Genomic DNA, 13,961 nt, shown 5'->3' with positions numbered 1-13,961 from the left:
TCTTAGAAGTTATTTGAGGGAAATAGCAGGCCTGTAAAAGCGGCACTGTGTTTAGCAGCAGAGAGAAATCACTGCAGGTTACACATAAAGATTTGCACAAAAATGAAGTATTTCAAAGAAATGAAGGGATGGTTTTACATGCAAGATCAAATGGAGCCCATATAAATCAAAGTGACAGCTTCAAAGACTTGCAAAAAATAATAATATGTAAATTCATAAATATTCTGATTCTTTTTTTAACTGCAAGGAAATGAATCAGTGACACTGTAAAATCAGCTAAATCTCTCCTGATTCCTCCACTTTGCTATTGGTCTGGAAGGGTAGTGAACGTAAATCTTAAAAAAAATAAAATGTGCAGCAAACCCATTGCACAGCTTACTTGCTGTGATAAAAACTGATAAATACAAAATCGTTTCACATACAGATACACTTATTTCAAATACAAATCACCCTGTCATACTGGAGCTGTTTTACAGCCCGTGGGCTCACGTTAAAAACGACACCCGCACTAAGCTCGAGGCCACCCCAGCAGAAGCGGCCGTCCGTTCGGCGGGCTCGGCCGCGGGCACGGGGCACGGCTCCCCTCGGCTCCGCACCCCACGAACGCCCGACAAGCCGGGCTCTCCTCCAGCCTCGGCAGCACAGCGGCCACGCCAGCGCCGGCGGGCGTGACAGCAGCCAATACCCCCCAATTCCAGCAGGATTCCTCCTCGCCTGCACCGCGGCCGTCCGAAAGCGGCGCTCGGCGGAAGGACAGCGGCCCTTGCACAGCACCATCCACCCGACCCACCCTGGGCACCCTCCAGTATCGTGCTCAGCCAGCGCCTGTGCTCCCACACCGACCGCGGAGGGGCTGTTTGCGCTAGAAACACATGGCAAAGGCAGAATATTTTCTAGCGTATTTCTGAACCAGCATACAAGAATACACACCCCAGTAGCTGAGGTAGCAGGTTGTCCATCTGATTATCACCTATTTCTTACCGATTCTACGTAATGACAGTGAAAGACGCATGTCTGCGGTAAAAGCACATTTCTAGAGAAGTTGGGTGTAATTCTACTGGAAAGTGAAGCAATGTTTTATATCTAACCCAAGAGATGCTCAAGAGGGTGGTCAAAAAAATAAAAAAAGCCCACACTGACACTTTCCACAGTCCAAGCGACTTCTGTGCTCCATCCTCAGAGACCATAAATTGCAGCCGATGCACAAAACGACCCAGTCAGAAATCCCGCGTATTGCCTCGTGAACCAGAAGACGTCTTAGCACAAACATGCCCTTGAAGAACCCCGACTGCTTTGGCTTTGGTCTCCTCTGAGAGCACGTCTGGTTGCACCTTCCCACCCTATTTCACAACATAACAACATTCAGAGGTTCAACTTGCAGAGTCACAAGAGAAATAACAAGAGCAGGAGCCCTGAAGTCAACTTTAACTATGGCATTTATGAGTAACTATGGCAATTATTTTTTCAATCATATCAAATTCCTGGTTAAAAGCATGTGATGCACTTTGCTGCCACATACAAATGAGGGTTATTTTAACCTTTCTGCTCTGTGCTTCTGGCTGTCATAATTAGCCTCACTATTCACCTCCAACTGCCCTTCTCAAGTTATATGGAAGTACACTACAGAATAAAATTTCTATTTGCATTTCTACTCTGGTTCAAATCTTACACAATGAAAAGCATCAACTCTGCTTCTCCTCTCACCTCTAATTGCCAAACACTCCAGAAAATCAGCAAAAGGTGGCCCTGCCTTCTCTTTTCCAAGTTTGTTCAGATTTTTGGAATATTTCAGAGCACATCCATTGGTTAGCCATAGTGTGGCAGTCTAAACTACACAGTTAGCAAATCTGCCTAAGGTTGCCAAAGATAGAGCTCAGGATTTCTGCAGCAGGGCGAGAGAAAAAAATGTTTTCTTTATTGCCCTTTCTTCTAAAAAATAAAACCGTAAATGCATCTTTGCACAGTCCTATTCTAAGTCAAAAAAAGAAAAAAAAAAAAGAAAAAAAAAAAAGAACAGCTGTAGATTATTAACAGAAACTGAAGAGAAACAGAAAAACTCCAGACTAAGCATCTCTGCCTGTATTTACAGTTCAAAGTTCTGGCACTTTGGTTTATGAGGAAATGTTGGGGTTTTCCTTTCTAAAATAATTTTACATACATAACAGTTTAGTTTTCAGTACTGGGGATAACACCACTACTGGGATCCAATTCCATTTTGTACTGAGCCATCAAGCACCAGAAAAATAAATAGGCAGTCAATTAAAACACAGACGCGCCACCACATCTTTTAGAGATTCATGTATCTCATCAGTCATTTCCTCATGAGATGGACACTGGAGACGAGAAGCTAACCCCACCGAGACTGCATGCAGAAGCCTGGTGACTTCAGCAAGCCCAGCGTAGTCTTTACAGGCTTTCAGCAAACAGGAAAAACTTGTTATTTCTCGGTAGAAGCGCAACATACCATCTTCCACTCCTACCCTAAGCCATAAAACCAATCCAGTTTTTAAGGATCTGACCATTTTTAATAAAAGGTTATTTAGCAAGAGGCACTCTCTGCCTCTCATTGCCCGGGCGGGCAGCAGCAGGAGCAAGGCTGCATGCCGCCGGCCGCCCTGCCACGGCGGAGGAAGGGGAATCGCTGGGACTGGCTCGGCGGCCAGCGAGCGCCCGGGGCACCCACAGCCACCCACAACAGCGTTCAGCCCAGCTCTGCACCAGCCGGGGGGCTCCTCAGCCGGGGACACTGCCGGCTCCTCAAGGCACTGCCTTTGCCGAAGCCAGGCCTCCGCTAACAGGAGATGGAGAACTGAGCAGAGACAAAAAAAAAATCTTGTGTTTTAAGTTGGTTGCATCAAGGATGAATGTAGCCCAAAGTCAACATTTGTTTAAACATCTTGTCCTGCTGAAAACATTCACAAACCCATGGGGTTTTGTGCCAAGGAAATGCCTCATGCTATACAGCTTCTCACTTCTATTGTTAATGCTTAAACACACGCGGCCAAAACAAATATAATGGAGCCCACTATATTCTACACCTTGGTGTTCACAAAAACCAAACACAGCTAGACAGCAAAATCCCAGCATCAGCTGGTAACAAAGATCAGAATTCATCCCTATTTCTGCACTACTGTTCAAAGGGAAACACCAACAAAAAGGACAGTTTTGATGCACAGCTTGGAGCTTGGGTCTGAGAAACAACAGTGCTCAGAAGGAAAATTTAGCAGGATGCTGTTTTGCCAGGAGCAGATGCAACACAGAAGAGCTGTTTACCTGCCGTTAACACAGCCTTCTGCCGCTGCAAAACATTCTCAGCCTGAAGCCTACTTGAAAGTCTAATGACTGTTGCACTACTAGGCCAAAAGCAGCACTGCACCAAGCAGCGACGCACAGGTCCGCATTCTGCAAGGGCAGAAAAACAGAATTCATTCCTATGGATGCGGGCTTTATTGGGAACCCCCGCGTCCACAGCGGAGCCCCTGGCAGGGCAGGAGCTGCCATCCCAGCTGTGCCATTGCCGGTGCCGCGGGGCAGCCGTGCCATCCCCACCGAGCCCATCACGGCTGGCAGAGCAGGGCACAGCGCCTGCGAGCGGGGCCTGGGGCAGCGGGCAGGGTTTTGGTGGCTGTTGGCTGCACCGCAGCCCCTCTGCCCTGCTCGGACCGCAGCACGGGCCGTTCCTGGCCGAGAACGGCAGTGCCCACCCTGTGCCCCGCACCGACCCTGGCACCGGCCCTCCTGGCAGTCCCCACGGTAAAGCTGCCGGACCCAGCACGGGGTGCCAGGCAGCGCGATGGAGCCTTGTTAAACCACCACCTCGGGCACCGAAACGCAAGTTTTCCTCTAAGTATGAAAAACAATCTCCGATGAAGGGGAAAGCCAAGCTTCCCGCTGCGGGAAGGGCCCGCAGCAGAGCCGCGGCGGCGGGCCGCCCCGCCTGTGCCCGGCCGCCCCCGCTCCGCCACCCTCCCCACGCCGGTTCGCTCTCCCCCGGAGAAGCCCCGCGGGTTCCCCCGGCGCGGGCGGGCGCGCAGGCCGGCCGCCCAAGAGAGACGCGGGGCGGAGGCGGCGGTGACGGCAGGAACGGGAGCTCGGCGGGCGGGGCGGGGGCCGGCCCGGTTACCGTGTGGAGGTGGCTGGCCACCCCCCGCCCAGAGCGGTACCGGGACGCGCCGACACCGTCACCCCCATAGCGAGCGGCGGCCCGGCCCCGCCACCATCTTGTGTGGGGCCGGCCGGCCCCCGCCCCGGCCTGCTGCGGGGAGGCGGGGCGGGCAGCGGGGGGTTCCGCGGGGTGCTCAGGGAACACGGGATGCTGAGGGAATACGGGGTGCTCAGGGACAGCGGGGTGCTCAGGGAACACGGGATGCTGAGGGAATACGGGGTGCTCAGGGACAGCGGAGTGCTCAGGGACAGCGGGGTGCTCAGGGAACACGGGATGCTGAGGGAACACGGGGTGCTCAGGGACAGCGGGGTGCTCAGGGAACACGGGATGCTGAGGGAATACGGGGTGCTCAGGGACAGCGGAGTGCTCAGGGACAGCGGGGTGCTCAGGGAACACGGGATGCTGAGGGAATACGGGGTGCTCAGGGACAGCGGAGTGCTCAGGGAACACGGGGTGCTGAGGGGCAGTGGGGTGCCCAGGGAACACGGGTTGCTCAGGGACAGTGGGGTGCTCAGGGACAGCGGGGTGCTCAGGGACAGCAGGGTGCCCAGGGAACACGGGGTGCTCAGGGACAGCGGGGTGCTCAGGGACAGTGGGATGCCCAGGGAACACGGGGTGCTCAGGGACAGCGGAGTGCTCAGGGAATATGGGGTGCTCAGGGGCAGTGGGGTGCCCAGGGAACACGGGGTGCCCAGGGAACACGGGGTGCTCAGGGACAGTGGGGTGCTCAGGGACAGCGGAGTGCTCAGGGACAGTGGGGTGCTCAGGGACAGCGGGGTGCCCAGGGAACACGGGGTGCTCAGGGACAGCGGGGTGCCCAGGGACAGCGGGGTGCCCAGGGAACACGGGGTGCTCAGGGACAGCGGGGTGCTCAGGGACAGCGGGGTGCCCAGGGAACATGGGGTGCTCAGGGACAGCGGGGTGCCCAGGGAACACAGGGTGCTCAGGGACAGTGGGGTGCTCAGGGACAGCGGGGTGCCCAGGGAACATGGGGTGCTCAGGGACAACGGGGTGCCCAGGGAACACAGGGTGCTCAGGGACAGTGGGGTGCTCAGGGACAGCGGGGTGCCCAGGGACAGCGGGGTGCCCAGGGAACAGGGGGTGCTCAGGGACAATGGGGTGCCCAGGGAACACGGGGTGCTCAGGGACAGTGGGGTGCTCAGGGACAGCGGGGTGCCCAGGGAACACAGGGTGCTCAGGGACAGCGGGGTGCTCAGGGACAGCGGGGTGCCCAGGGAACACGGGGTGCTCAGGGACAGCGGGGTGCCCCATTGCGCAGCACCGGCACAGATCTGGAGGAAGGGAGCACTTCAAGAGCCCTCAGCCCCGTGGCGGGGGTGATACCTATGAACTAAGATTATTAGAAAATAGATATTTCTGGAATAGAATTATTAAGATCAATTTAAGGTGTTTTAACCATTCCACCATTGTGCTGCAGAACAAATACTAATCTTTTGAGGAATAGTTGGAATAACTGTAGGATAAGGAACTCATAAATGATCTTACTTGAGATGGTTCGGCCTTGTAGTAGCAGGTGCAAAGAAATGTAAAGATAAGGAAGCTGCAAATTAGCACCAAAACCATGCCAGGCCAGCCTTGGAGGTCAAGATCTACGTGACCACAGGACTGAGTTTGCACAGCAGTAAGGGTCAACTGACAGACACAGTGAAGAAGGTGACGAGCCTTCATCTAAAGACCCCCGACGACCACCTGAAGCCTCCAACAGATGTGCAAGAGATTGACACATGCTAATGAGTTCCCGGCAAAAGTTACAGATATGATAAAAATATTATAAAAATGAAATGAATATGTACGATTAAGGTAGTATAAATGCTTGTTGATTTCGTTTTCAGACACACACGTGAGGAGGAGCTCTCCCCTGTGTGTCCGGAGCTGTAATAAAGAATGCCTGCTTTCTAAAACTCCAAAATTGAGTCTTAGAGAGTGAATTAATTACCGCTTTCTGGGAACGGGTGCCTCAGGGCAGGCCGGGGCCCCGCCACGTGCCGGGCCATGGCCCTGGGCAGGTTTTCTCCCCTTTAAGCTGGCAGCAGGAGCGGAGCGGACAAGGGCAGCGAGGGCCGCTGCCGGGATCACACCTTCACAGCCTGCCCCGCACTGCAGGCAGAGCCCGCTGGGGACGGGACGGAGCTTCTGTAGAAATAAAAACGTCAACGTGTTGAAAGTAACCCCGTTGCCTCAACAGTAGCCTCATCCTGGTGCTTTAGGAAAGCCAAAACCTCTTTTTCATGTGAAATAAGAGAGCGTTTATTGGGTAAATCAAGTCAGTGCATTACCAAAAAGAAAATGAGCGCATTTGAAGTGGGGGGAGCAAATCCACTGCTGCCCCGACCCTGTCACTTGTGGCCCAGCCCCAGCGCTGAGCATGGACGGAGTCCCCAGTCCCTGGTCCCCAGTCCCTGGTCCCCAGTCCCCAGTCCCCAGTCCCCAGTCCCCGCGGGACTCAGGATGGAGCGAGGCAAGAAGGCAGCTCCTCACCGCAAGCATTGCCTCAGTGATGGGATGAACGGGAATAGCTGACACAGCCAGGAGGAGTAATAGTGGTTGGGAAACATCGTAATTACCAGATAACAATAAATATTGATTTTATAACTGCATATTTGCATCTATTTTATTGTAAACATTAAACTATCAAGCAACAATTTCGCCTGGTTGCTTTTTTCTTAGGTCGGCAAACTTTTAAACAAGCCCAACAAACTATGAAATCAAACAGGTCAAAATCCACCTGACAACAGTTTGAATTGTGAGGTCTCATCTGCCTCCAGTGAATACCCCAAGGACTACATTTCTTCGTATTGCAGATCCTGATATGATAAATGAATGCAATCAAGTATCTGATATAGATTTATGCACTTTTCTTGAAAAATAAACCCTCATTACTGAACAATTTCAGTAGGAGACATACGGAAGTCTAAGAGCTAAAACGGCATTATTTCTAATCATTTAAGTATTGCAGAGAAATCTTATAACCTACCATTGGAAAATAGAAAGTTGGCCATAAATTACCCTGTCTAGGCTTACAACCTCAGCATGAAGTACATGAGAGCAGTCTCCTAACTCATCAGAGTCTCAGACGTAATATGAGAGTTAAGGCTGCATTAACATCACTTATTAATATAAAATGTAATAAATTAATGCTTTGGGGAAAAAATAGCATTTCCCTTGTTTGCCTCAACCTCTTGAAGCCCCTGTGGTCTGTGCCGCCAGTGGCAGCCTGCAAAGTATCCCACATCATTGCTTCACCTCAACTAATTAGAGTTTACCTTCTGCAGATTACAACATGGGATTAATATTATGCAACAGAAGTCCTGCTCACCACCAGCCTGATCCTGAAAAGTGCTGAGCATCGTACAGGGGAATTTTAGTTCAGCACTTCCTCATAAGTAGGCTAAAAACTTAATAACTTCTATTTACAATATTATATTCTTGTACATTTTTAATAGCTCCAGGTTTGGGAAGGGTTTTCAATTTCTTCCCAGAAATCAGACCCCAAAGGAATCATCGTGTCTGCTAAAGCAGATGTAAGAATCGGCAAAATCTTTGGGAAATGCTCGTGACACTGCAGGGCAAGTACACGGTTGTTAACTACAAAAGACGGTGTAATTTTAAAACATTCAGCAAGTTGAAACCTAGAGGAGGCACCGCTCTGCTGTTGCCGTACAAACAGACTTCACACCCTGGGACGTTACCGACGTGCCCGAACTGCGCCTGCTTCTGCTGCTGTTCGCGATGCTCCTGCAGCGCCTGGTGGGACGGGGCCCGGCGGGGACGGGCACCGACTGCCTGCCTGAGGGACAGCAAATTTAGGTCGGGTTCCGGGTGTCGGAGGCATTTGTGCAGGTGCTTAACTTCCGAACGCTGGCAATCTCCTCTCGCGTCGGGGGGTGCGCCGGCCCGGCGGGCCCTGGGGTCTGGGCTGGTTGGAAATAGCAGACAAGAGGGACAGGCGTTACCAGAGGTGCGGTGTTCACATTTATGGTGGGATGTCTATAACGGGCCTTTCCCATCTTTCAGAAACTTGTCATGATAGCGAGGCTGCTTGAAGGTTAAACAAAGTTTTCAACAAAACGTCGCTGTGGTGCTTGTAGCCTGCTGCAGGGGCGGCAGTGCTGCTCAGGCAGCGCAGATCTGGCAGGGCTGCAGGCCCCTTTCGTTGCAAGCCGGGCATCGCAGAGCCCTGTAGGACTCTCTGAATCTGTTTGCCAGCATTGAAAACTTGCTTCCGTGGCACAGCGAGCAAGGAGCGGAGCCCGACCCTTTACACTGGGAGCAACCGTGTTCAGCACCTCCTTCCTGAAAGAGACAGATCATGACAAAAAATCTGTTACTGGATATCAGACACCAAAGTCGGTAACATACTTGAAAGAAGGAAATCCTGTCTTCTGGTCTTTTAAGTAATTATTGCTCCTGACGTGCCACCCTGACAATAATACTGAGTTCTCTGCAGCAGGATCTTCAAGAAAAAGGCTCCCATATATTTGGAGACAATTTGTGGATACTTCTAGAAAATGAGAAGTTAACGTGACTGGGCTTGTAACACAATACTTTGAAATTCATCTTTCTCCTCCTGGAAGGGTCTGCATAGCTCCATCCGTGTTCCTGTCATTTCTTAACACATCCATCTTCTCAGCTCCATATCCTCAGTTGTGAGCCATGCTTCATTTTTTCAAGCATCTCTCCTCACCCTCTCCCCCCCCGAATCCCTCATCACCAACATGCACAGCTTCTTTCAAGCTGTCCCTTGTGCCTGCAACTCTCTCCCAGGGTGCCAGCCAGCCTCTTTCAAATCCCATCTTAAAATTCAGTGCTTCCACAGAGCCCAGAAATGATTAAATATCTGCATGAGGAAGAATGTAGCACAGTGTAGGGTTTGTTCTTTTGATGCCAGGTTCAGAGTCCTGCATCATTCCTGTGCAGCAGTTCTGCTTCACGTGGCACTGTAGAACGAGGTTTTAACTAAGATATGGGGAGCTGGTGCCAGATATGCTTCATATTGGTACCTGCTTATGAATTTGATAGTCCAAATTAATTGACTTCACAGAAGAATAACCTTCCTGGGGTTTGGTCATCTTTAAATAAATGTTCATAATACCAGCATATAGAAACTCCAACATTATTCTTAAAAAAAAAAATATACAGTTTTATGACCTTCAAGTTTTACTTTTTGTCCCAAACATCAAGGAGAACAGAAATACTTAGTTCTTCCAAGGTTAACAAATTTCTCTGGAACAATGCTTTGCAGGAGCTGTTGTCCTTCTCCAAAGCATGCTCCTCGAGTGAGGGCGGCTGGAGGAAGGCAGTTAATTCCCTTATGGAGGCCTCATTTTGACTTACTTTCCCCCAAAGGCCAGAAGTGATTTTTTAATGACCCAGATAGGTGTCTGCCAGTAGATGGGATGAGTCTTGGCTTTTATGTTAAAGCCCTCTTTCTGAAAATTATGTGTATTTCAAAACTCACCAAGGCCAACATTCCTACTTAGTTTCTCAGGGCTGATTTCAGTTTTCATGGGGTTTTTGTGCAAGTGAGCCATAAGCAAGGCTCGTGATTTCAGAAGGACCACAGTCACCTGCACTCAGCACAGGTCCATTTCAGGTCTCCAAAACTGATGCTTCTTATTTGCCTGGCACGACAACATTATGTTTTGTGGGATCAAATTATGGTCAGACTAATTGGGACTGACCAACAAAGACTAAACCATGAGAAAACAAGTGGAAGGCACAATCTTATTTCAGCTGATATTAAAATTTTAGCCTCTGGCAGTCTCAACCACAGAGCAGCTGTGTTTAGCCCTGTCAGGCTGGAGAAACTCCGGCCTGCTCTTCTTCCACGGGGAAACGGTGACGAAGGATGGACCTCAGCCAAGCTACATAAACATCAGTGATCTCCAGGGGAAGAATCGAGTGCGAGACATGAGCATCTGGAAACAGAACAGCTGTCCCCAGAGCACAGGCTGCAGGGCAGCGCTGATCGGTTATCTCCCGAGTGGAAAGAGGAACAAAGTGATGCTTTTAATCCAAATTTAGTTAAGTGCCAGATACAGGCATAGGTGGGGCTTGGGTCAGAATACGCAGTGGTCTGACCAGGGCTGTAAGATCCAAAAGCCTTAGGAGAAGAAAACACTTTCCATTTTCTCTTACCTCCACATATTGGTTGCACGCGACCTTTTTCTCCACATCTTTTTTATGTCCACCACCAAGTCTTTCTTTCCTTTCCCGGTATACAAAGGCCCAGTCACTTTTCCCCTCCGTCTGGATGATTCTTCTCATGAGCTCTTTCTGGTCCATCGGTGCGCGGATGATTTTCAGGTTATTAGTGTAGATGACAATCTTGCCAAAATCTAGAATTGGGGAAGCCTGTAGAAGGACCTCGTCAGTGTCTCGCCTGTATAAATACACCCTACAAACACTGGTGACCCCTGGGCTTCCAGGAGAGCGTCCCCTCGGCCGGGTCATCCCCTCGGCTGGCTCCGCAGCACGAGCCAGCTCCCCACCAGCACCCAGAGCACGGAGCGGAACGGCAGCGGAGGGACGGATGGGATCAGGCCAAGGCTTTGGCTCAAATCTTAGGAGCCTCACTTTAATGCCATGTTCTGGATGGGGGAAGCTTTCTGGGATGTAAACTCTCATTCCGACCCATATGCAAGAAGAAAAGAAGGCACAATTCTAAGAGCAGTGGTGTTGGCATAGATGGAAAAGCAAACTGCGCTGGGGACTGACCTACATTTCTTCGAAGGCTGAGTAGTCGGAGGGGGGGGCAGGGTGGAACGGGGTTTTCATTTTTTTGGCCAGAAGCAGAAATTCCCCATGATGGTCACCTTTGATGAGGTTTTTCAGATTTAAAAGAAAGCTTTTCTTTGTAATTCATTAATGCTGGCAAAGGGGTCCGATGATAAAAACCCCTCATTTTCTAATGCTAAATTGTGTTCCTAACTGTGAGGAGCCAGTCTAAATAACCATCTTTGGGCACACTTGGATTTGTATTCTTTTCTAATGATTTTAAAGCTAAATTCGGTATGGTCAAACATTTCTCTGAAAGCAGCATTTTGCCTACCTGGTCCCTTTTTCCCTTTGCACTAGGTATCATATGGCAGTTACCATAGCCTATTGTTTTACACGCTGTTCGTCTTTCGCTCTGTTTAAGTATCTGTGTCAAGAAGCGATTCAAAAGGAGATGTTCTCCTAAGAAAGTGCCCTGCCAGAGTGGGATCAGCTGGCGCGAGGGGGCTGGTGGCTCTCCTGGCACTGGGGGCAGCGTGGAAGGGGAAGCAGGGGAGCACAAATCCTGACCGTTTGCAGAAGGCTCCGAAAGCCTCGTATTTGTTACACATACATGGTGTCTCCAAACACCAAATGCATGCTGATACAAAACAAAGCTGGTACTGGATAGCGTGATTACTCAAGGTATTTATGGTTAGGGAAACGAGGGAGTAGAGATGAGCGTTACCCAAGAATGCAGAACAAATTAACGGTATGGATAAGATCGCATTAGTGCTGTCTTTAGGCAGGAGAGATTCGTTGTGGTTTGGTATTTTCAGTTAAACTAGATGCCCAGTGGATCAACTGAATGTAGTTCAAATGTCAGCCGTCTGGTTTTCCTACACGCCACTTTGATTAGCACTAAGAATTAATAGGCTTTTAACGTATTCAGATGAAGGCCGGGCAGCGGGCTCGTGTCCCCAGGCTGCCAGCTCGCCGGTCGCTCTGAACTGGGATGGCGTGTCCCGGGGAAGGGCCCGATCCTGACCCAGCTAGCCAGCTCACCTCGCACCAGCTGCCTTTGTGCCCTCTTTGAGCAGGCTCACCTCCAGTCTCACAAGCCTGCTGATTAGATCAGCAGAACGCACTGCGTTTAGAGCTTGCATGTCAGTGTGACGTGGCTGTGTTATCAATAGTGCCGGTACGCCATCGCTGTTAAACCAATTGGTTTAGTTGGTACATCTAGATTGGATAAAACCAAATAGCAGTAACACATACATATATCTAATTCGACAGGGTAAGAAAATGAATTATGTGTATTAATCTATTTAACATATATTACACATGTACTGGCTTTTTATTAGGACTAAAGAGACATTTCTATATCTGTGGCATGAATTATACGTTAACAAAACATCCAGTGAAACTAGGCAGGGATTTTCAGAGTAGCCTAAGGGGAATTCTGACTTGCCAGGGGATGCGGATACCTCGCTCGGAGGCTCACTGGTACATTGCCAGTGGCACTAACCTTTTTGCCAGCTGAAGTCATGCAACTTTCATGTTTTAAATATAACCAGTTAAGATAATATCCACCTTACACTTGACTGCTCTAGATGCATTAGGATGACTATGTGTAGATATTGATATATATGGAAATGTTACCTCCTGTTCTACAAAATGGACAGATGCAACAACCCAGGGAGAGGTGGAGCACAGCCAGCAGATGCTGGTCGCTTGCCGACGGCGCTGCTGCAAAACACGCGGATCCTGCCATTGGTAGAGTAAGCAGAATACAGAATTTGTGGGATAAAGGCTGAAGGTTTACAACCGCCCTTTTAAAATCCTGGACTATCAAAGCTGAGTTTTGTCTGAACAAGGTTCCAGTCCGGGACTCCTGTTACCATATTAATGCAGAAAATGGGTTAGTCTGAAGCTGGTTTCCCAGCGGTTTGGCAGCCCTCGGCTGGACATTACTTACCCGGCAGTGGCTGTCGCTTGGCTGGTAGTCGTTGAGGAGAGGCGAGTTACTGGTGAGACTGTATTTCTTATCCTCTTTGAATATGCTGATCCGATGGGCAGTCAGCTTGGCTGGCAAGTAAAACCCGTTTTCTGGCGTTTCCATGGCCCCACAGAAATGGTCGTCTGGCTCGAAGCTGTGGCGGAGAAAACGCCGAGAGTGCTCTTTGACTGGGGGCTCGAGTTCCTGCCCGTCTTCGTAGACTTGCTTTAACACTCGGCCACTGTAAGATGACGATATTTTGAACCTCACTTTGCGGGGACTTCCCTCATGCCACTCATTGAGTTTCATCTGGTGCTCATCCATTATTAGGATTTCAAGCTGCAGGTCCTGGAAATCAAGTCCAAGTAGCTTTGGGTCCAAAAGAAAACTCTCTCCAGCTTCCCCCAGCCACACAATGTATAATTCAAGGTTTCTAGTAGTTCCTCTCATCTTACAGCAAAACCGACACCACTGTATTAAATATTGATAGATATTCACAAAGAGAAAATATCAGTGAAATATGAGGCAGGTCAGTGAGTAGTGGACAGGCTGGCTTACCGCAAGAGGAAAGGAGTTAACTTGGGGAGGATAGGATTAAATAGAAAACTCTGCCCATGTTCTGAAACCATGGAAATGTTTCTGCTATGTGCTGTGATAAGAACTACCCCAAATACAGCATCCCAGCAGCTTTTCACAATTTTCTGACAAGGTGAGAAGTTAAAAAGACAAGTTCACAGAAAAAGCAATCCAGCTTCACAAATAGCAAATGTGAATAATTCCTCTTCCATTCTTGTGCTGAAACCCTGAGAGTACAAAGCTCCATTTCATTTTAATCCAAATGTGTTCTTCTACAGGTTGGTGGAGATCTAATTAAGATTTTCTCTCTCTTTAGCTTTCAATGCCTATTTGTAATTCTTGCTGCCTTTCAGGGCCTTTTGACCGTTCTAGGTCTGCCTTTAATTTCTAAAAGACAGTCACCTACTGAGAGCCACCGGGGCCCAATCCTGTGCTCGTTTGCAGTCCCTTGCGTGGGCTCAGGGAAGCATAGAAAGTGCAGCCACTCCGATTCAGTGTGTTTTT

The 13,961-nt window shown here is 49.6% G+C and overlaps 1 protein-coding gene across 1 annotated transcript; it reads right to left on the bottom strand.

The window, feature by feature from the left end:
• Window positions 1-6,783: 6,783 nt before the first annotated feature.
• On the bottom strand, window positions 6,784-13,370 carry GRXCR2 (glutaredoxin and cysteine rich domain containing 2). Its single transcript, XM_009962829.3, has 3 exons — window positions 12,861-13,370; window positions 10,325-10,540; window positions 6,784-8,479 (listed from the first exon to the last, which is right to left on the bottom strand). Exons 1-3 carry the CDS (start codon window positions 13,329-13,331, stop codon window positions 8,300-8,302), a joined length of 867 nt encoding a protein of 288 aa, XP_009961131.2. The 5' UTR covers window positions 13,332-13,370; the 3' UTR covers window positions 6,784-8,299.
• Window positions 13,371-13,961: the final 591 nt, after the last annotated feature.

The sequence above is a fragment of the Tyto alba genome, unplaced genomic scaffold (genome assembly GCF_018691265.1).
Source record: "Tyto alba isolate M040663 unplaced genomic scaffold, T.alba_DEE_v4.0 Super-Scaffold_17, whole genome shotgun sequence".
NCBI lineage: Eukaryota > Metazoa > Chordata > Aves > Strigiformes > Tytonidae > Tyto > Tyto alba.
The sequence above is the reverse complement of the archived record's forward strand: the minus strand, read 5'-3'. Positions and strand labels throughout refer to the sequence as shown.